Source organism: Spea bombifrons, chromosome 3, assembly GCF_027358695.1.
Source record: "Spea bombifrons isolate aSpeBom1 chromosome 3, aSpeBom1.2.pri, whole genome shotgun sequence".
NCBI classification, from domain to species: Eukaryota; Metazoa; Chordata; class Amphibia; order Anura; family Pelobatidae; genus Spea; species Spea bombifrons.
The window spans coordinates 107833329-107857002 of record NC_071089.1 but is presented as its reverse complement, the minus strand read 5'-3'; the positions used below and the strand labels follow the sequence as shown (position 1 = coordinate 107857002).

Sequence of the window (23674 nt, the reverse complement as noted above, 5' to 3'; positions counted from 1 at the left end):
CCAGCTTTTAGACTTGTAACAGTAGGATGCAACAGTATCAATCAGCATGTAGCATAAGAAAAAAAGGACACATTAAGAGTATCATCAGGCAAAAAAAAATAACAAAAACAAATGAGGCTTACTTAACCCCTTAATGACAAAGCCCGTACATGTACTGGCTCAAAATGCTTTGTTTTCTATGGGTTTAGGGACCGCCCATTGTCCTTAAGGGTTAAACATATATGTGAGATTGCCCTCATGGATGTGTTCTCACATATATGTTTACAGGGTCACACAGGGTCCCTCGGTGGCTGATGGGCAACTGCCTGGATTCTCCCCCTCTGCTTACTCATATTTTTTAAAGGTCACGTTGCTTGGACACCTTGATTGGTTCTATAAATGCTGACATGCAAAACTTTAATGTGTGTAATAAACCTCTTCAGTGCTTGAGTGCAAAACTTCTATGTATGTACTTAACCCTTCAATATTGCAGTGCAAATCTTTGCGAGCGTAATGTGTACATCTTAATAGTTATAGAGTGACCACATTTAATAATTGTGATTCAGAGACATGGGGGATACCTACTGGTTTCAGTAGGTATTTGTCAATCATATTACCCACATCTTTTGTATGGTTTTCATTTTATTAGCAATACATTACAATTTCCAATCTCTATTATGCATTGGACTCATACACTATTGTATTTAACCCCTTAATGACAAAGCCTGTACATGTACGGGCTCAAAATGCATTGTTTTCAATGGGTTTAGGAACCGCCCATTGTCCTTAAGGGGTTAATAATTTTTTTAGGATTTCAAACTTGTACGATAGTGAATAACCTCTTCTGTTCTCATTTTACTCTGCATCCTTTAGCAAACTAATGTGATCCTTCACCTGGCAGTACCATCTGTATGCCATTCTTCCCCTGATCTCTCTTGTTTCCTTAATTCTGTCACTAATCACCTCTCTTCTTTTTCTAACCATACATTTGCATGATTCTCTCTAAAACGGAACTGCTTATACTAGCAATCATTTGTCAGTCTCTCTCAATTATGCAACCATCATCATTACCCCTACATGATTGGTGTCACCATGCAATGGTAGGTTCGCATGGAGAGGACCCTGATTGAGGTCACTGGGGAGGGGGCTCGGGGGCTTGATTGCACAAGAGGATGATTCGCCCCCTAGTTTTGTACCAAGGGTACTCCTTCCCTCCTGTACCTGCCACCCTAGGCCTACATCACTGGCAAGGCCGGTCCAAGATGTAGTGCTGCCTGGGTCCAGGAACGAAATGGCCCCTTCGCCACACCCATGCCCACCAAAATCACACCCTTATCCATTATGTTTCATCATGATTAATAAATTAATTCTCCCATGCTCATTCATGCTTTCTCACACTCTGATTCACACTCTCTCACACTCGCATTCACGCTTCATGCTCACACATACACATCTATGCCCATACACACACATGCATATCCATGCTCAATCATACACACATACACATCTATGCTCACATACACACATAAATATCCATGCTCACACATACTCATCCACAGTCATACGCACACGCACATGCTCTCAAACACACATCCATGCTCACACACAAACTGTGGTAACTCACATACGGACTGGCACACATTTGACCACACACTCCCTCTCACACATTTACACATACACATCCATGCTTATACATACACATTCATGCTAAAATACATACACAAACACATCCATGCTTACACATTCATGCTCACACACAAATTCTGCACTCTACAGTGCTCTTTTTTACACACACTTACACACTCAGGTCAACAAATATACTTAAACATCCATGCTCACACATGTGCATACACATCCATGCTCATACACACACTCATACATGCTCACACACAAACACATATCCATGCTCACACAAACCCTGGTAACTCACATATGCACTGGCACACATTTTGACAAACACTCGCATTTGCACAGACTTACTCACACACATACTCCCTCTCACACAAAACCACTTACACATTCATGTTCATGCACAGTTACACATACACTTCCATGCTCACACACAGTTTATATTTAAATAATGAAAAATCAAGGTTTTTTTGAGGACCTGTATTAGAGCCATTTCATTAACATATTTGGTGAGTAACCATATAAAATCTTCATGATTGGCTATTAAAGGGTTAACATCAAGAGTCTCAATACCAGCTAATTACATGTAGTTGGTCCCCCTTTACAGCTTTAACAGCTTGAACTCTTCTTTCCACAAGATTTTGGAGAGTTTCTGTGGTGATTTTTGCCCATTCATCCAGTAGAGCATTTGTGAGGTCAGACACTGATGTTGGACAAGAAGGCCTGCCTCGCAATCTCTTTCGCAGTTCATCCCAAAGGTGTTCAAGGGGGTTGAGGTCAGGACCAGTCAAGTTCTTCCACATTAAACTCATTGGCTCTTTGTGATGCTCCAATTGCATTCAGTTCCATGACAAAGGAAGTTGTTATAAGCACTGCATTTGTCTCAGTTCTATGTCTTTCTCCTTCTCATGACATGGAGAGAGATAGAAAACAGAAACAAACTGACCCAGGAAAAAATAAAATAAGACACTGTTTTTTATTTGACCTGAAGGGGTTAATTTTTTATGTGTAATTTTTAATCTACATCGGGTAGTAAGTGTTATGGGGGATAGTTAGGGGGGGAATAAGATAGGGTTAACAAGGGGTTAAAAATAGAAAAAAATAGAAAACAAATAAAAATGATAAAATGTGGGTTTACAATTAGGGCAAGTTAGGCATTTTTGGTATTTTATCTCATTTATCTCTGTATAACTTTTATATACCTGCAAAACCATGAATAAATGTTTTTTTTTTTTTAAATCCCATTTTTTTGCATTTGTATATAGCTTTAAAAAGTGCTACTTGTATATACACAATATATAATTTGTGTGGGTTAAATAAAATCTATGTTTCCATTATGTTCCACAAAAGTAAGAACTGTACTTCCAGATCAATAAATAACCGTGCAGTCTGAAAAACAAATTGCCCCATGAGTGACTGAGCCGGGATCGGAGTGGAAAATAGAAACCGACACGAACTCATCCAGAGAAGCAAAACTTTCCACGCACAGGGAATTTGTGATTCATCATAACAAGTGCTAACTCCAGTGAGTTTCGATTCCCCGGAACTGACCTTAGTTTCACTTTCCTTTCATGTGATCTCCGTAATAAGAGGAGAGGTTGTGATGTTCTTCTCCTGAGATGTTCTTCTCCTGAGATGTTCTTCTCCTGAGATGTTCCTCTCCTGAGATGTTCTTCTCCTGAGATGTTCCTCTCCTGAGATGTTCTTCTCCTGAGATGTTCCTCTCCTTGGTGCAGAGCTGGAGCTCACACAGAACGTTCTCACTGCTGGTCTACAAGTGGAGAGCTAGGTTTAAATCCTCCCTGATGATGGCCAGCTGTCTGAGCCAGGACACTTCAGCCTGGGAAGCCCGTGTGTATGCTGTGGATGCCGGCTCCACTGAAGGATATACCCATCCATTCTACTTTACATGCCAGGGCAGCAGCCTTTCCTCTGTCAGCCCATCTGGGTGGCCAGCACTGTCCCAAGGTGGCTGTGCCCATTCAGTGTCCATAACTACCCCCCATAGGATCAGTGCAGTTAAATTACATAAAACATTGGGGCAGCAGATGACCCAGCAGCTGGAGGGGAACTGTCACGTTCTAAGGCTCTTCTCATACCTTCCAAATGACCCTTTTGGGTCTCTAGAAAGGGGGTTCTTTGTAGTGCATACAAAACCTTGCCCCTCCATTGAAAGCATGTTGGAGACCCTGCTAAAGGAGTACAAGGAGCAAGTTCGCTTCTGCAGCTACCGGGCAGGGCCAGGGGGTGAAATCTGGCAGAATATGCGGAACTTCGATGGTGAAGGGAAAGAGACCGAAACGTGCCAGGTGGTGAGAGTGGAGGCACCTACACCATGCCCCCTAGTGGCTAACATTAAGAGGTCCGCTGTCTTTTACAATTTGGAGGATGCTTGTGCTGTCTTGCAAGAGGTAAGTACTAAGTATGTTTACATAGAAATTATGATGGCATATATTTTATCATCAACCAATTAGGTGTGATTAGTTAATTAAGGAGTCATTGTAAGGTTCTCCAAGGGGGAATTAATAATGAGATTCATAATTATTGTAGACAATCTATTTGTTTTTTTTATGTTTTTTTTTCAGTGTTCAGCATTCATTCCTGATGCTAGCCATATTTTAAACCTACTGGAGGAAAAAAATAAAATCATTCATACTAAAGGAGGCTTTCCAGTCATTGTAATTGAAGGACTTGATGCAACTGGTAAGAAGTTACTTGAATGCAGGTTGTTTTCTAAACTATAACACACATGCAAACACACACACAGACATATATTTATAATCAAGACCATTTTGTTTGTAGTTCAAGTGTAGTTAAATGTGTCATAGAAACAATTAATGGCCCATCTAATATAATAGTATAAAATGCAGCCCATTAACAGTTAATTTCAAGGAATTAACCCACAAGCTGAAACAACATTGCTATTCGGCTCGCATTAACCCCTTAAGGACAATGGGCGGTCCCTAAACCCATTGAAAACAATGCATTTTGAGCGTACAGGTACAGGCTTTGTCATTAAGGGGTTAAACCTCTGGTATCTGGAATGATATGTCAGTTGGGGTGAAATAAGTGTTCATGTTCGACTTTATCAGTTAAGCTGAGCAGTATAGTCCCTGTGTTGCTGGCCTCAAACTCTGAGTACCATAGAGCTCAGCATCAAACATCTTTCCCTTCTTCAATCAAAACACAAGGTGATTCTTGGGTCTGTTCACTAAGAAGTCAAGGAGTCGGTAGATGGGCGCGGGAAGAGGTAGGAAAACTGGGGAGAGGGAAACCAACATCTCAGCTGTGATGAGAAGCGAAATATGAACCGAAATATGCAAGTTGAACTAATTTATTTTATTGCGAAGGGAAAAGTACTCTAACGGAATCTCTAAAGGATTCCATGAATGCCACGTTGCTTAAATCACCCCCGGACTGCATCAGCCAGTGGAGGAAAATCTTTGACCACGAGCCGTCCCTTCTAAGGAGAGCGTACTATGCAGTGGGGAATTACATAGGAGCAGCTGAAATAGCAGAAGCATCTCAGAGATCTCCGGTTATCGTGGACAGGTTAGTAAAAGAAGGCATTTTGGCTTTAGGCATTTATTGGGATAGCCTTGGGTCTGCTAGACATTTTTCATGTGTTCAAGAATCTTGTTTTCTGTGTCTTTAATGTTGTATTTTATTACCTACCAAAATGTACTAGATTGTAAGCTCCTTTGATCAATTGTCTTCCTTGCCTTCAGTTTCTGGACCCATTTCTAGTCCAGATTTTTCATGTGTTGCTTACCAATCATATAGCAGAATGATGGCGATATGTAAATCAATAAATAATAATCAAATCAATTTGTATATTTCATCGAATAATCTATAGATATAAAACTAGAACCAGTCTATACCATTTAATAATTTCAAGGTCTACCCCATATGATTTTGTTTACATTACCATGTGCGATGGAAAGAAAATGCCAGCTCTTTGCTTGACTATAATGGTTTAAGATTACAATGGGGATTATGATACGTAACAAAGGAAACTGGTAGCAGTGTGTCCTAGTCATCTACGTATTTATCATCTTTATATGTAGGGCTAGAATGCATATATACAGAGTATGTCATTTAAATTCCTTTAGAACAAAACGATGCCCTTGTTTCATATCAGGTATTGGCACAGTACCGCTGCATATGCCATAGCCACCGAAATAGGAGGCGGTGTGTATAACCTTCCAGCCAGACATGATGCCATCTACCAGTGGCCAGAAGACCTTCTAAAACCGGACCTGGTCATTTTATTGACTGTCAGTGACGTGGAAAGAATATTGCGACTACGCAAGAGAGGGCTGGCAGAAACGCTGGAAGAGAAAGAGCTGGCGGTTAACAGCATGTTTCGGCAAAAGTATGTGCAAAGACATTCAGCTTGCGTGTAGTATACAGTAGAAATAACCCATGATAATCGAACAATGTTCTTTGGAATAAACCTACATTGCTGGTTTTTGAAAGTGACTCCAAAAATAGGTTTGTAATAACTTTTAGTGGCCCAACTTGCGTAGGGTAGATGTTGAGTAAAATATGCTTTGAAGACCTCACTAAACAGTATCACTCACTTCTTTCCAATACTTTGGGTCCTAGTTAGTGAGGCATTACAGCTGTGGCTGGGTCCTAAGAACCCCAGCAGCTCTTTGGAGATTAAAATTGGACCCTACAATGTATGACCAGCGGGCGATAAGTGACTCCTGGATACACGTGGCAGCACGTCACACTCTTAGATTCTGCAGAGTGCGTTCACGTGTATTCAGCCTGCAACCAAGGTGATTCGCTTGTACAAATATATTGAGTATAATAACCTTCTAATATTAACTGATATATTAAATGGAGTTAACGGAGCTTATCATGGCAAATAATCCTCTCAAGTATTTTTTGGCAGCTTGTATCCTTTCACTTTCAAAGATTAAATCCATGGTTAACAGCAGAGTTTAGATGACCCTAGTATAATAAATTCACTGCTACAGAGTTTATAACATTTCGCTCTGCTGGAAACCTGACATTCTCAGAAGAACTCAGCAATGTACAATATTAATAATTATTTTGTAAGCAAAATATCCTGTCCTGCTCCTGATTTCCCAAACTCCATGAAAGGGGCACAATCTACATATATGAAACTGGGTACAATTATATAATATGTTGTATTATTTTATGATATTGTTGCTGATAATTACTATTTTGATTTTCTAGGGTGGAAGAAGCATACAAGAGAATGGAAAATCCTGCCTGCAAAATAATTGATGCTAGTGCCTCAAAGGAGGTTGTTTTAAGAAATGCTTTATCTATTATACAGAAATATTGTGCTCTTGCTCCATGAAGAACCTATATGAAAAAATCAGCGAGGAACTATGAATCACATGGGAGACATATTAACGACCCTCCCTGGACAAATTGCTAAATATGAGTTCATTAACAAGGACACTCCTTTTGGTTCTACGTGATTGCTCCATATTTAAAACTTTTCCCTAGACTTAGGGATGGTTCACATACATTTTATGAGCCCATCAATTCACTACCACAAGGGCATCTTAAACCTAAACATCATCAGGAAAATAATCAAGCATCAGTCTAGATATGATCACCAACACAAAGTATTTTGAGTTCAGAGCTGGCAAGGACTTTCTACAGATTTAGGATTTGGTCATACAAAGGCTGCAGAGAAGCTTGTTTATGTCATAATGTGTCACGTAACTAGTATTTTTTAATGGATTTGCATCACAAAATGTATGTTATAAAAAATGTTAAAAAACCTAGAAAATAATTCTCTAATCATTGTGTTAGGTTATAAAAAAATCTTCTGAATATTGTTTCACAAGGAATCAGAATTGTTGAAGAGAATTTGATAACAGGAAACATTGTCATTCTACATCTCTTCTGGTTAATTATTATTAATTGTAAAGTTGTGCTTGTTTATATTGTTTAGATGTTTTCACGATTAGGCATAAAGTGAACAGTCCATAAAATGAAACGTTTATTAAGGCTCTCAAATGAAACGTTTCAAAAAATGTATAGTTTTGGATTCGACACATGCGTCTTATGATAAAACCAATGTTTTACCCCAGATTTGATTATAACATTGGGTGCCTCCTTATGATTCACTGTGATGTTGTAACGTCTAATATTATGAAATATTAAATTGTAAGAAATGTAAAAGTGTTTCTAGTTATTAAAACATATCCCTCATGTTCTATAGATTAATGGTTTAATTAAAATGCTGAATTGCATTTTATATTTTATATTGCATTTAATATTGCATTTTTAACTATAGAAAAACTGCAGACACTGGATGGAAAACACAGTGCCTGGTAAAATGTCCCCCTCTAGTGGTCAATTAAGTAAAAAACATTTTCTCAATTTTTTTGAAACATGGCTGATTTCTTATTTCCTGGCATAACCTGATATAAATGAGAAAAAAGCAGCTAATGCCGCTGAACGATTGTTTCTTACACTCCTTTTTACATAACCAATTTTGCTAATCTTATATATGCGAATTGCCATGTACAGTCCAGTTTCCTAGAACCAGGGCCGGCCCTTACATGGGTCCCAGCGGGTGATTGTCTCCTCAGAGAAAGCCGACAGCATTAAGGATAAAGAGGTAAGTCCCGAGTACAGGATTTACCTATTTATGCCCCTTGTTTCAAGAAGGAAGCGGGTTGAGTGGGGTCATGAAATGTCACAATTTTTCTTCTTGCATTTTCTGGATCAAAAGCAGGGTTGAAATGGATGGACTTATATCTTTTTTATCAACCTAAATTTTTATGTTACTATGACTGGGAGGGAAGTGAGTATGGAGTATATAAGGCCAAATGTTTATCCCCAGGTCCAAATAAAGAAAAAACTGACCCAGATAGTCCAGGATACAGGGTTTCCACTGGAAATACTCGCTTTAACCTAGAGAGTGCCTAGGTATGCTAATTACACAAAAATATATTATTGGTGGAAGATAGCATGAGTAAAAACATTTGAGTTTGCATAGCACAGTACAATGGGAAGACATTTGTGATCCTTAAGAAAAATCAATGCCTAAACCCACACAGAATCTAAGAGGAATGATGTACTTCATTTAGACATTATAGACAAGGATGCATAGAATAACATGCCACATGTTCATCATTTCTTAATTTCATAAGGGGACTTATAGCTACATGACACTCTTTCTATCGAAGCATTCACACATAAAGCTCCATGGAGTCGACTCATAAAAGAGTGGCTTCTTGCAACTGGACAGCCAAGCCAATTTTGGAAAGAAAAATGGTCCCATTGGGAAATCCAGTTAACTCGACTGCCAAGTTACAAACTATTTGTGAGCTGCTACATTAAGTAAAAATATGCTATAATGGTTGGTATTGAAACTTGCAATTGACCTGCGTATGAATTGACATGTACACTTGACATTCAAATGGAACAAAAATGTTTTGTATTGAGGAGTCAAATTTAACAAAAAAATAATATATTACTTTAATAATAAATGGTGCTTGGTAATTAATTCATCATGATACCTTTGAACTTCTGGTTGCTACCCGGAGACTTCCCTTGCGGGACGCGGCCAGGACTGCCCACTGACGTCAGCGGGCGGTCCCTTGACGTCGGTGGGAGGTTCCCCTGATGTCAGTGGGAGTTCCTGCTGATATCGGGGGTGTTCCCGCTGATGTTATTGGGAGGTTCTGCTGGGGGCGGTCCCACTGACATTGGGGTGTTCCCGTTGATGGCAGCCGGAAACCCCCCTTTTAAAGGTAAAGTGGGCGAGAGCGGGGTGTGTCAAGACGGAGGAGTTCCCAGGTTATATGAATTGGCCAAAGCATAATTAAGCTCCCCCTGCCACGTCAAGGCACACTCTCAATAGGGTGAGAACCTACTCTCACCTCCTACATAGTGGGCACACAAAGCAGTTTATACTGCTACCAAAAACTGCTAGACAAAAATAAGCCTATGGAAATCAAATAGTCTACCTGTACCTTCCTACTTGCCTATTGATGGAGTTTCCTTGCTATTTGTTGTTATCACCATAGCAACCAACGGTATGTCCTTGTAGATTGGACTGTCACATTGGTTGCTCTAATGATAAAACCATTTTTACATTTGCACTAGAATTGCTCTTTATAATTAACCTCCTGCGCATTCTGCTGTTTCCATGTTTTTTTTAGAATTTGGATTGTCTTGTATACAACTTAGAATACAAATATAGTGTTTGTTGTGACTTCATTGCTTTCAACTCTTAAATATATTCAAAATTGAAATAACTCAAAGTCAGGTCACTCCATAGCATATTTATATATTGGTTTGCTTACAGATATTATGTAAATTGGACTAAGTCTGAATAGGCAGATACATTTTCATTATTGTTCGAAAAAAGGGTCTAGAATATAAAACTCCTTTATGCTGCTATATCCACAGGGTACATTGGAAAGTGCTAGTTATATTTCAAATGCACTTACCCTGATTAAATATTTTTACAATAGATCAGCCTGCAGCATGCTATCATGTTTACTTAAAAATACAAAACATTCGTTAACATGGTAGCAAGCAGCCATATTAGGCAGCCTGCTCCATGGACCGATCTTGCTTAAAAGGCAGTGATCTGATTTAATTTTTACTTTTATTTTTCCCTAACAGAAGCTGTCGATTGATCACAGACATGATTGGCACGCTGAGTTCAGTTTGTCAGCCATGCATTTGATTCCTGTAGCTTCAAAAGCTAAATGACATTTTTAGAATGATCTTTTTCTGTCCCTCGTGTTCCTCAGCGACATGCAGTTAAATTGGCAGATATTCAATCCCATATGTCTGTTTTGTGATATACAGCTCAATAAATTGTCCTCCAATCTGATTTTTGCTTTTGATCTCCAAAAAAACTTGTTTTTTTTTGCTACACAAAGACAGGGAGAGAGAGGCCTAATAATAGAAATAAACAGATGTCTTTTTATCTTACTTTATGCTGTGTTCAGTTCCCGAGGGTCTAAGCTTTATAATGGTCTTGAATCTTAAGCTCTGTTAGGACTGATTCTCTTGTTATAATATTATTAATACAGAGGCATACATACCCATATAACAAAAGCATTATTTTTTTTTCTCTGCAAAATAAAAATATTTTATAGACTGTCCAGAGTGTATTTATAAAATACTGTGGAAGGCTGAGAGCTTCAAATTTTTATTAAAATTGGTCAGTAAACAAATGACATATTATGAACAAACTTTAAAAGCTTATCGAGACAATTATTTGTTAAAACCTCAAATCGGTCTATTACGCGTTAATTAGACGGCCTCAACTTTAGCTGCATGAGTTGCCCATTATATTATCTTAAAAACTCTCCTTGAAATATTAATTCAAAATAAATTTTTTTTAAAATGGGATCCCAAGGACAACACGATTGGGTGAGGTGGGGGATTGATGAAACAACCTCACCCCAATGTGTTGCGGTTGAATCAAATAACTTCCGGTATGGTATGGGACCCAACTATTCTTTTCGCAGAGGGCTGGGGAGGATTAAAATAAATTAATATACCCTTATGAGAGGCGTGTAACTGATGCCATGCTTCCTCCTCGTTAACAAGTCAATGGGGCCCACTCCGGCCACACAATTCCAGGCAAACACAAATCATGTTAGAAACCGGGGGGGGGGGGATGCTGGATGGCCCCTAAATGATACATCCCTTCTTTTTGCAGTTAGCAAAATGTAATTTTACTGATGGTTTAATGGATTGGAGTTGAAACTTTGCATTAAACTGACATATCCTTGGATGCAATTTGAGTTATGTTGAAGGTTATGTTTGTTATGTTTGAGGGTATGTTTAATGTTAACCTTTGAGCTGAAAACACCATGAATTCATCTATATAACGAATATCTCAAATGATGAGCTAGACTCATCATAACATTTTAAAGTTACAACAAAGCCACATTTTATCTTGAGTCACCAAAAATGGTGATATACCCAAATATTCATACATTGACATGGAATTTTAAAATTATCTTTAAATGGTTTATTTGGATGGACCCAAGATGGCCAGAATACCTCAGAAGTATTGGAAGATAAAAAATATTGTACGCCATTTTCCTCATTCAGTTATTAGTGGAAATATGAATATATCATTAAATTTACCAATCTTGAATCAGTGTATGATGTTCAGTTATGGAATGCTAGCCTCCATTGTGTTGTCTAATGAATACATTTTTATCAGTGGAATTTGATTTTCATTCTCAAAAAAAACAAAAAAAATGCCACTTATGCGTTAATTCATAAACGCTCATTAACGATCATTGTGCTGATACGAGTCATGCCCAGTTGTATAGCTAAATAGTTGTTTGAAGCGTTTGACTAACTTTTGGATAAAATCATACAAAGTATTATTCCCGATTAGCTTCATTGATATAATTGAATGTGTCAATGTATACAGTTGCATGATCAATTTGAAAAGGCATATTTATTCTTGACACGGTTCTTTATTCAATTTTCTTTATTTCTTATTTTTTTTTGTAAATATAATTTTTATTAATTTTCAAGGAACATCAGAAGGAAAGGGAAAAGGGAATGGGGACGAAGAGGGAATCAGGGAGAAGGTATACAGATGAATAGGACGGGCGGGAGGAGGGAACAAGGATACAGAGCTGGGCAAGGAAACCCGACGCAGCAGGCAAATGTATCACAGAATCCAATGTAACATCGGCATCTGGACAGCCACGAAAACATAGCGGCCCTCACAGAGTAAGAATTACAAGCAGCTTTATCAGTCATGAGCAAACGAGAAACTCCGGAGTCCAATGAAACAAAGACGGCATGATAGGGAATAGAACACAGGGCAATTAGACCTCCCCACCACCCATCCGGGAGGGAAAAAGGAATCAAGGAAAGGAACTAGAAGGAACAGCAAGAGGGAAATGGAAGAAGAGGAAAGGGATAGCAGAGGAACAGACCGCACAGACAAGACACCAGGAAGAAGACAAGAAAAGTGGAGGTCCCACTCGGCACCCAACAGCTCGTATATTATAATTTCTATCATCTGTTGTATTGCAATGTTGCATAATTTATATTTCACACTTTCATATATAAAATTTACCCTACATTTGGTGTGATTTTTTTTTCTGTATAAGTGAATGCACAGGTGCTCCAGGTTTAGCTTGAATGGAAACAGAAACAGACAGGAAATTAGTGACCTAAAAATAGTATAAAAAAAAATCAAATGTTACTGTATTGTCATGAAGATATTAGAAACATTAACTCCACAACAAGCCATTTAACTTGAGTACAGAGTTACTATAAATTAGGCTGCATACAAAAAACTTCCCATTGTATAGGCAACCTTATCGGGCCAGACTGGGGATAATGAGGCCAGTGGCCGCCAATTACATAAGTGTGGCCTATGAGTGGACATGAGAGGCTGCACGCTACATTTTACGGTCATGCAGAACTCAGACAGGGACACTGCAGCACACGATCCAAAGCTGGAGTGGCAGATCAAGTATGGACCACTGTCTGCCAGCGGCTCGCCGAGCATTTGCCTGGTGTGCCAGATGACTAGTTTAGGTCTGCAACCTGAAGAATGAGCAATATACAACTTCAATCCAGAGAGACTGTAAGGGAAAAGAAAAAAGTAACAAACATTACTAAAAACAAGAATAATGTAAAACAAAAAAGCACTGAAGTATAAAAATCCATTAGTAGCCTAGCAAATATGTGAAGTCTATGGTTCTATACACAAACATGGCGTTCTTCACATTTTCTATTGGTTTCAACAATATTTTTAACCTCCAGCAGTGTGAGATAATAATATTGATAATAATAATAATAATAATAATAATAATAATAATAAAGTAGGAGGCCTTTGTAGTAGCTAGTTGAGATGCTAAGAAAATGTGCATAATTAACTTATCCTGTGCATGAGTAATTGTGTCTGGGAATATACCCAATATGACAATCTCCAGCAAGAAGAGTAGAAGGAACCCTAATAACGACACTACTAGGGCAAATACTTTCTTCCAAAATTGTTTAAGCAGGAAACAAGCACACAAGGTCTGTCTTAGTGCCTAAATGGCCACATTTCCTCCAGCATAGTCTGTTGAAAAGTTATTGTCTGTCTGTTTTCAAGTTTAAATATGTTTATATGGTGCCAGCTGAATCGTTGCGGTCCAGGTTGGAAGGGCCCTTTCTAAACAATTTTGAACCAGTACGATGAGACAGGATCAATGAGTCGCAGGGGTAGCGCTGGGCCCCCCTGTAGTTACGCCAGTGAATACTAGACTTGTGCATTCGTCTTCGGGCGAACATGAAAACGAACACGAAGAGTGCGTTTTCATGTTCGTTCCGAAGACATGTAGAAGAGAAGACAGTGCCGGTAAAACGTAGGCGAAGACGAAGACTCACACACGAAGAATCTTCGCCTTCGTCTACTAATCTCCCCGGTCCCTTCCCCATCTAACTTACCTTATCTTCACAGCATCGCGGGAGTTGACTGTGCAAATGAGCACACTAGCATATATAGCTAATATATGTCCGGACAGAATGCTGGTTTTACATTGAGTAGCATAATAACTTTGGATTTCAAGCATATGCTACTTAATGTAAAACCAACAGAGGGCAGCATTCTGTCCGGACATACCGTATTGGCTCGGATATAGGCCGCCCCCGTATATAGGCCGCACCCTAAAAGTTTGGTGCTTTTTTAAAGAAAAAGTTTTTTTCTTTAAAAAAAGCACGAAAAAAACATGCTGCCACTGTGTCCCCCCCCCGAGATATGCTGCCACTCTGCCCTCCCCCCCGAGATACGCTGCCACTCTGTCCTCCCCCCCGAGATACGCTGCCACTCTGTCCTCCCCCCCGAGATATGCTGCCACTCTGTCCTCCCCCCTCCCTCGAGATACGCTGCCACTCTGTCCCCCCCGAGATACGCTGCCACTCTGCCCCCCCCCGACTTACCAGATCAGACTCCCGGGTGTCTTGCGGGGCCGGAGGGAGACATCTATGCAAATCGCGTATACAACACCCGGTGCCGGCACTCAGCGGAAGTGCCGGCACCGGAAGTTGTATACGCGTATTGCGTAGATGTCTCCCTCCGGCCCCGCAAGACACCCGGGAGTCTTCTCTGGTAAGTCGGGGGGGGGGAGGTGTAAAATATATCGTGCGGACGCTTAGACAACCTCCCATGCCGGCACCCCCCCCGTGGGAAGTGCTCGCAGGGGAGGCTGTCTGAGCGTATCAGACAGTAGGATACAGGTCCCCTGCACCGCTGCGGGGGATCTGTATCCTAACCCCGCTGCTTGTCCCGGGTGTCGGGCGCTAGACCCCGAATATAGGCCGCACCCCCACTTTAAAGACTTAAAGTGGGGGGAAAAAGTGCGGCCTATATTCGGGCCAATACGGTATATTAGCCATATATGCTAGTGTGCTCATTTGCATTTATTCAAATAAAATACATTCCCATGATCCTTTCGTCTAACAGTTTAATACAAAAAAAACCCAAAATAAATCGAAAAAAGGAGTTTGCAAGTTCGACAGAATTAATGTCTGCGAGTGCGGACATTTAACTCTTGCAGCAGGGAGACCAGCGGATCATGGGAATGTATTTTATTTAAATAATTAATAAATGAAAAGGAGCACACTGCCACATATGGCTAATATATCTTCGGACAGCATGCTGTTGGTTTTACACTGAGTAGCAGAATATTCTGCCCGAGAATATATTAGCTATATATGGTACTGTGCTCATTGGTCGCCAGCAAGAGGCCCCCTGCTGGCGACCAATGGAGTTGCTGATACACACATTTAAAGTACTGGCGCCAGAGCTGGTGCGGTACGCGTTAACCCCGTATTAACCCCTTTCCCAGAAAAAACGAAGAAAAAACGAATATTCGCCCGAAGAGAAGACAGGAACGGGCGAATATTCGCGGAATACGAAGATTTTTTTTTCCCCGAAGACGAGCACGAAGACGAACACGAAGAGCCCCCTGGTGCCCAAGTCTAGTGAATACATCCCATTTTAAGCAGTCCTACCTTTCAGCACTGTCCTGCCAAACTGCCCTATTGTCCTGATTTTATAGCACAGACCTCAATACATACTTAAGTGGGTGGACCAGTAATGTAGATTGATGGTCCTGCCTCATCTCTAACCACATCTCCAACAAAGGTGTCCTATTTGTGAGGAAATGTTTAATACATACTATTTTTATCATCAGTATGTGTATTCTTAAAATATCCTTATCTTCTGTGCTTTTGTTTTTCAAATATTGTAATTATTGTAAAGACGTTTTGTTTAAAATTAGACTATTTTAATGAAGATTTATAAAGTTCAGAGACAAAACATGCAACAACATATTCTCCGGGCCAGCACTTGACACCCTCACCTTTATATCAACTGCTCTCAGAGCCGGAATAACCATGAAAATACTCGGACTAGGAAATTCAAATCCCTCATCCCATTAGACATAACATGGATTTTGAATTGATGTACATATGTTTATGCGCTGTAAGACATTCTGAATTCTAAAGTAAAAAAACAAACAATAAAACGAATTTAGTGAAGTTGCAGATAATACAAATACATGACAGCAAGTATATTACTTTGCGGTCTTGCAGGATATATTTCAATCTTAAACAATATGATGTCATATAGTAAAAGGCTCAATTTAGTTGATTAAAATTGTCCTTTACCAAAAATCTGTGACACCGTAATAGTCCACAAGAGGGCACCGTTTTGCCATGTAAATCTGCATTACATGGTATCCAAAAATGAACAGTTTTCCCCATTTTAACATAGTTCATAGAAAATAAAAACTGAAGATGTTGGCATTCGTTGGTGAACATCTAAGGAAATCGTAATCTCTTTCCCTGTTTTCTGTAAAATGTAACAGCTGTTATTATTGTTGGTGTGAATGTAAAGACATATAGAAACAAAAGTATTACAATAAGCAGTGCTGGGCGCCTGTATTTTAAACCTCGTATGAGAAGTACATTGAAGCATATGCCATTTCAAAGGGGCGAGAAAAAAGCATCTGCATTTCTAGGTACATTATCACGGAGATTATGCTGTTTTTGAGATAAAATAAATTAGATGGAATTGAGACAACATACATGTTATTTAACAAAAGCTGAATGAGATTTTAGAAAGAGTGATCAACATTAACACTTAACTTATTGCTGACCAGATAGTAATACTGTATGTCTCTCTATAATAATGCTGTACAGTTAAGGGAATAAATTACCTGAATAAGTTAAGTCTTCTGTCAATATCAACATATTATTTTATATAAGGTTAGGCTCTAGGTTTTCTGGTGATCATTTAGATTTTCCCTCAAGTAATTACCGTACAACCTCATAGGATGCGCTTTCTCACAAAGATCAAATTAACACAAACTAACATATTAATATTTTAAGTGCCTGGATGTATAGAACCTCATATAAATAGTACAATAACCATTCCTCCTCTGTAGGTTAATAAAAGTAATTTAGGTGGTGCCTCGTGAGAGGGATTCATTGAATCTGTCGCCTTCTATGAGCTACAATTTGCACTTTTATTAACCTACTATGACCACAAGTAAAACGATATATCAGAATTTAGATAGGTAATGATTATGTTTACTGGAAAGACAATAATTATGTATGTTGACTATATCTTATGCACTACCACAGAGAAACTGGTCTTCTCTCCAGGAACACCATAGTATTACTGTAGATGACAGTTTGACTTTGGTTTTCTAGTTTCTTTTGACTTGGCTTCAGCTGACACAAAATCCTACTTTATACAATGTATTCACATTAAGAGCAATACAAGAGGTATAATAAATTGTGCAGGAGATAATTTGCAAGAGAGCTGTGGTTTCAATTCACTCACTTCACTTTATGTCATGAAGGTCCAGCACAAGGAAGCATCTGCAGCAGGAGAACCTTGTCTGGTCCTGTATAATGTATAGCTGTATCAATAAGATTTCTCTTTGACTTATGAATACAACGAGGCCAACTCAGCCTTCTTGCAGGGGGAACTGGCGGGTGTGGGAGTTCTCAAACTGTCCAGACAACTATTGCTTTGGGTGATCAGGAAAATACAAGAAAAGGTGTAGGGGTAGATCACCCTTTCTTGTGCCCCACTTCCCACCCAGACTGTAAGCTTGCTCATTTTACAATAGGGATTATTTCAATTCTTGGGAACACTTTGGAACATCAAGTGTGCAGTTGACAGGAACCTTGATGGTGTAAGATTTGCATCTGCTTTGATATTTGGAGATGGACAGTGGAAAGTGGATAGAATGGCAACTTGAATGAGAAAGCGCCAATAGTCACCATGTGTGGGTATTCTCTTTGCACTTTTTGTTAGAAGCATTGAGTAGATCTTAGAAATAACTATGTTCAGGTGGATAAGGCTGGGTGCATATGGTCTTGAATGGCATTTCATTTCCCAGTATGTTATAGCTTTTCGAAGCATGCTCTACAATTACAAAGGGCCTATTGAGGCCCACAGACTTGTACTAATCATCTTGGATAACCATCCATCAGGACGTCCTTGGTGTGAATTAGATGAGGGAGCCCCAGCTGAGTGAATACTGATTTTCTGTAATGGGAAGTTATAATTATTTTTGAAGTTCAAGAGTTCATCATACCCAGGAAGTTTCTAAACAGCTGACCCTGATACTCTTGAAATAATAACCTTTTAATAGATTGTTGTGAAGATTCAATGTAGTGACTCACCAACAACTCACCAAATACTAGTCTTCAAGGAAACTTTGACTTGCCATTATTTAAAGATAGATGTACTTAAGTCACCTACATTCAAGCACGGATATCACCCATAACATATTGGTAGCAAAGCACCCATTAGAGTCTTATATATGATCATAGCAATGTAGAATAGGAAAGAGTCTTCTCCAGACTCTGTGACCCTGGGATTTTTGCTTGCCCTGAGATTGGGGCAAAAACCCTGAAACTCAGGGTCAAACCGTGATAGTTTAGCAGGGAATGACCATAGCAGCCTAAAGCAGTGGCGGAAGTAAGGGTCCTGTGCATGATAGCCACTTGTAATAAACACAATTATAAATACATGCAGAAAATAGATTAAACAACAAATACAAATATAATTTATTTTCTACCAGATAACCTAACACTAACTGCCGTATCATATCCCTTTTGTGCATATAACCTATTACCACCATATTAGTTCCACTGGATCATCAACAGATACCTGCATATCATCTGACTTTTACTACAGAGCCATTCTTGTGTTATAGAAACATATAGACATGCCTTTGTCCCCACCAGCCCCTGCCATGTCCCCAAGATCCCCTGTATGCCCCCACCAGCCTGTGTATCATGACCTCCAGCCCATCATATCTCTAGCCCTCTAGCCCTGTTTTGTCCCCAAAAGCCCCTGTATTATCCCGCCAGCCCCTGTCCCCACCAGCCCCTGTCATGTCTCCGAGAGTCCGTGTATTATACCTCCAGCCCCTGCCTGCCCTCTCCAGGCCTATACTTATCCCCAACCTGCCTACTATTTCTCAGGAGGCAGGTGACCCTGCTTCCCTGGTGGTCTGGTCTATCATTGGATCTGCGGCAAGTCGCAAGCAGCTGTATCAGAGGCGCCGGATGTGATTTCACACCTGGTGCCTGCCCTTCTATTGCGCATACAATTGGGCTCTTGAGGGGAAAGCACGCACTGGCTTCTCCACCCCCCCCCCCTTTGTTTCACCCTTGCTCAAAAGGGTATTTAATATGTGGTGAAATATCAGGTTTGGAGACCATGAACAGTATATCATCTGCATAGGCAGTGGTCTTGTGGTTTGTTTGTCAGGTAATAAGGGCTTGGATTTTGTTACACCGCCACTAAGGGCAAAGAAAGAGACCATTAAAAAAACAGTAAAAACAAAAAATCCAAAGTCCAAAATACGTCATAATGGGATGGATCCTTGAACAATCCACATATCTAATAAACAAACGTATACCATGCACGCTCTTTAGAAACGTGTTCCTAAATTTACATACTGATTAGATAAATACATTTAAGATGACTTTTCTGAAGATTGAGCAGTACATGTTGTTCACCACTACTAAGGGCAGTCTTCCTTGATGCTATTAGCAATAGAGAGAGGGCTTTCCAGTCATTATATATTATGTATAATAATTATGAATGTAACCTTATTTTCATGTTACATCTAAATGCTTGAAATCAGTATCACACACGGTGCTACAGGAATATTAGCTTCTTCAGCTTGATGTGTTTTTTTATTATTATTATTATTACATAAGATGCTTGTTTACATGAATTTACTTATTGTTGGAATCATTTTTTAACCTCTTAACAAAGTTCATTGTCTTATTTGATACAATGTTTTGCAGAGGAGTATCCCCATACAAATACGTGTTCTAATAACATTGATGTAAACATTTGTAGACGTAAAGTGTTTATGGGTCAAAACACTTAGCCTGAAAGCACATTAGCCTTGGTAATTAACAAAGAGTAGTTTTCCTTTACGCGATAGCATTCGAAAATAGTTACTTCGCTCAAACCATTTTCAATCAGATCCATTTGACCTTAATTACTCTATAACTAGAGGTCTAAGTGCTTAAACTGCATACCAAAACTGTATACGAAATGTCTGTGTAGCCTGGTGTGAATAGGATAGCACCAAGGGCTTTGCCCATACATAGGTAGATTTGGTCTAAATTAGAATTTTTTGACCAGTCCAGGACATTTGTTCTATGCCACAATTTAGGCAATTTCCATCACTTTTTTTATAGGTTGGATATTTGACTCTGTAGCTCTGTGATTTTAGCTCCATATGCATATCTCTGTGCCTTAGTCATTGTATTAAGGATCAATTATTGTGATCTATTCTTTTACCATGTGTGAATATGTTGCTTGTGCTACCAAAGTTTTCCTTTCCTTGTCTTGTAGGTTTGTGCGAATGGACCAAAAAAACATTCAAAAAACTTTTTTTGGAATGGGGGAGAGGCTTTCCCCTCTTATGTGGAAGTACTATGATAGGCCACAATAACGAAGCCAGATTTGAAGAGAAAGATAAGCATTTCCACAGCTCTTTCTCCACAAATCTGTCAGCGTTATTCTGGCTTATCAGAGTACTTCTGCAAAATAGCGGAGTCACAGGGACAAATTCTCCCTCATTTCTCCAATTGGGGTAGAGGGTGTGCCCAGAAACTGCCCTCCTGCGGAAGTGCGCCAGGAGTCTTGGTTTATGGAGAAGCAGACAGAGAAGACACGGAGAGAAGTGAATCAAGAAAGAAGACACAAGAACAAGAAGAGGAAAGAGACAAAGCAGTGCTGCGGGAAAGGAGACAGGGACATGAAAGGGGACATCGATACAGAGGGTGAGAGAGTGTGAGGGACAGCGTGAGAGAATGTGAGTGAGTGTGAGAAAGCGTGAGTAAGAGTGAGTGAAAAAAAACAACAAAATGCAAAAGTAAATTCAGAGCTCTTTTTCGAACATTTGTACATATTGACGAATTGGCACATTTTGTTCAAATTAAAGCTGGTAGGAATTGCAATGCACAAGTCTACTGTCTAGTTATGAAGAACCTCCATTGATCCGTCATATCACACCATTACACAGTTACAAAATCTAAGAAATAGACACTAAAGAAGTGTACAATTGCAAAACAGGCTCAATTGCTACGTGGTTAAAATTAACTTGTACTTCTTGTTTACATGTTATGTTAGAAAATATACAGTACAAAAAATCTCTTGTTTTGCAACAAAGTCTTCCCCAAAAAATATTCTCTGGGTCTATTCACTAAGAAGTCTATTGGCCACTTAATTGGTCAGACTCATGTGAGGTTGAATTCCCTTGCATCCCCCGCATACCGTATATTCCGTAATATAGTACTTAAATTACAACCTACATGCCCTTGCCTACAAGTTGCAAAATCTTTATAAGAAACAAACAGAAAAAAAATTACGATATTAAAATAAATAAATAATAAGAAGAATTCCTGCAACTCCTGTTAACTAAGAGTCAATGGAGGATATAATGCATCCTCTCACCGCTTGAGACCACAGATGCACAGGCGTATATAATCAAGCTCTCATGCAACTCACTAATGCCCATTTTAGAATTCAATGCCATCAGGCAGTTGGCAATAGTCAACATTCCCTGCTGCAAATTCACATTTTCCGCCAACTCTCATTTTAGTGAATAGACCTCCCCAAAACATGTTTCAAGATTTATTATCCCATAAATCTATTAGCTAATGAAAATCTTTCAGATGCCACGCACACATTACAAAGGGTTGCATTTTCTAAAAGCTCCCGAGCCCCTAGTGAATACACTTGTCTGTCTTTGTACACAAAAATGCAGCCACTGGGTCTCACAAATATCTGTTGTGGAGCTTCCTCAGTTAGTGGTCACCAAAGTGTGTTATTTCATTAAATGCGGTATTTAAAACACTTGCAAATAAAAGTAGTAGCTGTCTAATGAACTTCCCAAACTACTCATTGTGCAGCGCTGCGGAATATCATGGTGCTATATAAAACAATAAAAAATAATGATAAAGCTAGAATATTCTGCCTTTGCCCAGCCCTTTGGATATAGTTAGTATTTTGACCCCCCTCCCTTAAAAAGATATGTGGACGCAACAATTTTTAGGTGGTAATGGGATATTCAGAATGAAGGTGAGGGACATCTTGGCCGATGACGCATGAGTCCACCATTGTTTTTTTGTTGGTGGGTTTTTTTCAGTTTTATACCTAATAGAGGAATCTGATGAAACTTAAAGCCAGGGAAATGCATCATGTGATCTATGGAGGGCACACCAACCAGTAAGCACATAACGCAACACCTCTAGACTCACTGGGCAGCTGGTTGTATATTGTTTTTATTTTTTCATGTATATTCCTATAGAAAATATTTACACTTGAGGATTGAAATATAAGTATTTGTTTTCTTTGTATTAGATGCATCCAAGAATGAGTATTTAAGACGCTGGGCAAAATACACAAGGAAAGGGCTTAAATGAAAAATATGCCATACTGTCACTTAAAAAAAAAATATTAAAAAAATATTAAAATATTAAAAATGTTTAGGCTTTAAATTCTTAGATATGTATGCTTTATTTACTTTTATTAAAAAAAAATACAAAATGTAATTATTTTTCTTTATACAAGCACTATGTCTGGCTGAACAGTAAGTTGTATCTAGGTATACCAGGAGAAGTAAAATGGACATTGCATTAGCTGCGCTCACTAGCTTTACTATGAATCATGGAGGGGCAACATCTCTTAACGTCTGCTTTCCGTGCCTCCACATATTTTTCAATTATCTCTGCTTAGTAGTTCCTTTCTGGGATCCAAATCCACTTTGTCTTTTTGCCCCTGGTGGTTCTTCTGAGATCCTAGAATGTTTGTTGACTAGGAGTGTACTGCAGTGGTTTACAGGCACAGAGATCATAAGAATCCGACAGAAACGGCAGACAATTTGTTTAGAAATAAAAAAAAAATTCATGCATTTCTCAATTATATGTCTATCATAAGGCCATAATATCATATTAAAAGTCCTGCCGTGTGGAGGATGGTGTGATGGACCAGTCTTTCACCTCCTTTTCCTATTTATGAGAATAAGTATCCTCAGGAAATGTATGTCCTCGCACATTTCACAGCTTGAGCTCAGTTCAAATCGCAGAAGGATGTATGGTGGATGCATACGATTCATTTTCTTAGTTACATAGATACATTAGATACATTCAATTTAGAACATGTCCACTATTTTTGCTAAACTGGTGTATTTCCATTCAGTTCCAAAACAAAACACTTGTGCATTGTCCATAGCCAATTACCGTATTTGCTCGATTATAAGACGACCCTGATTATAAGACGACCCCCCAAAATCTGAATATTAACTTAGGAAAAAAAGAAAAAGCCTGAATATAAGACGACCCTAAAGGAAAAAAGTTTTACCAGTAAATGTTAATTCATGTAAACTATTTTTTTTAATAAAAGCTATGATTGAGAAAAATATTTTTTTTTTGTTTTTATTTCTTGTATTTTCCAACCTGTCCCCCAGTTACGCACATCTGCCCCCAGGCTTGCCGCACCAATATGGCACTGTGGCCCATGATA

At 39.1% G+C, this 23674-nt stretch overlaps 1 protein-coding gene across 2 annotated transcripts; it reads left to right on the top strand.

Annotated features, from left to right (window-relative positions):
• Nucleotides 1-3204: 3204 nt before the first annotated feature.
• Nucleotides 3205-7104, top strand: CMPK2 (cytidine/uridine monophosphate kinase 2). 2 transcript variants are annotated; one of them, XM_053459614.1, is made up of 5 exons: nt 3205-4019; nt 4194-4311; nt 4959-5160; nt 5750-5983; nt 6923-7104. In XM_053459614.1, exons 1-5 carry the CDS (start codon nt 3324-3326, stop codon nt 6957-6959), a joined length of 1287 nt encoding a protein of 428 aa, XP_053315589.1. In that variant the 5' UTR covers nt 3205-3323; the 3' UTR covers nt 6960-7104. The 2 variants fall into 2 exon arrangements, with proteins under 2 accessions (XP_053315589.1, XP_053315588.1); XM_053459613.1 differs by having other exon boundaries at nt 6820-7103.
• The last annotated feature ends 16570 nt before the right edge of the window (nt 7105-23674 follow it).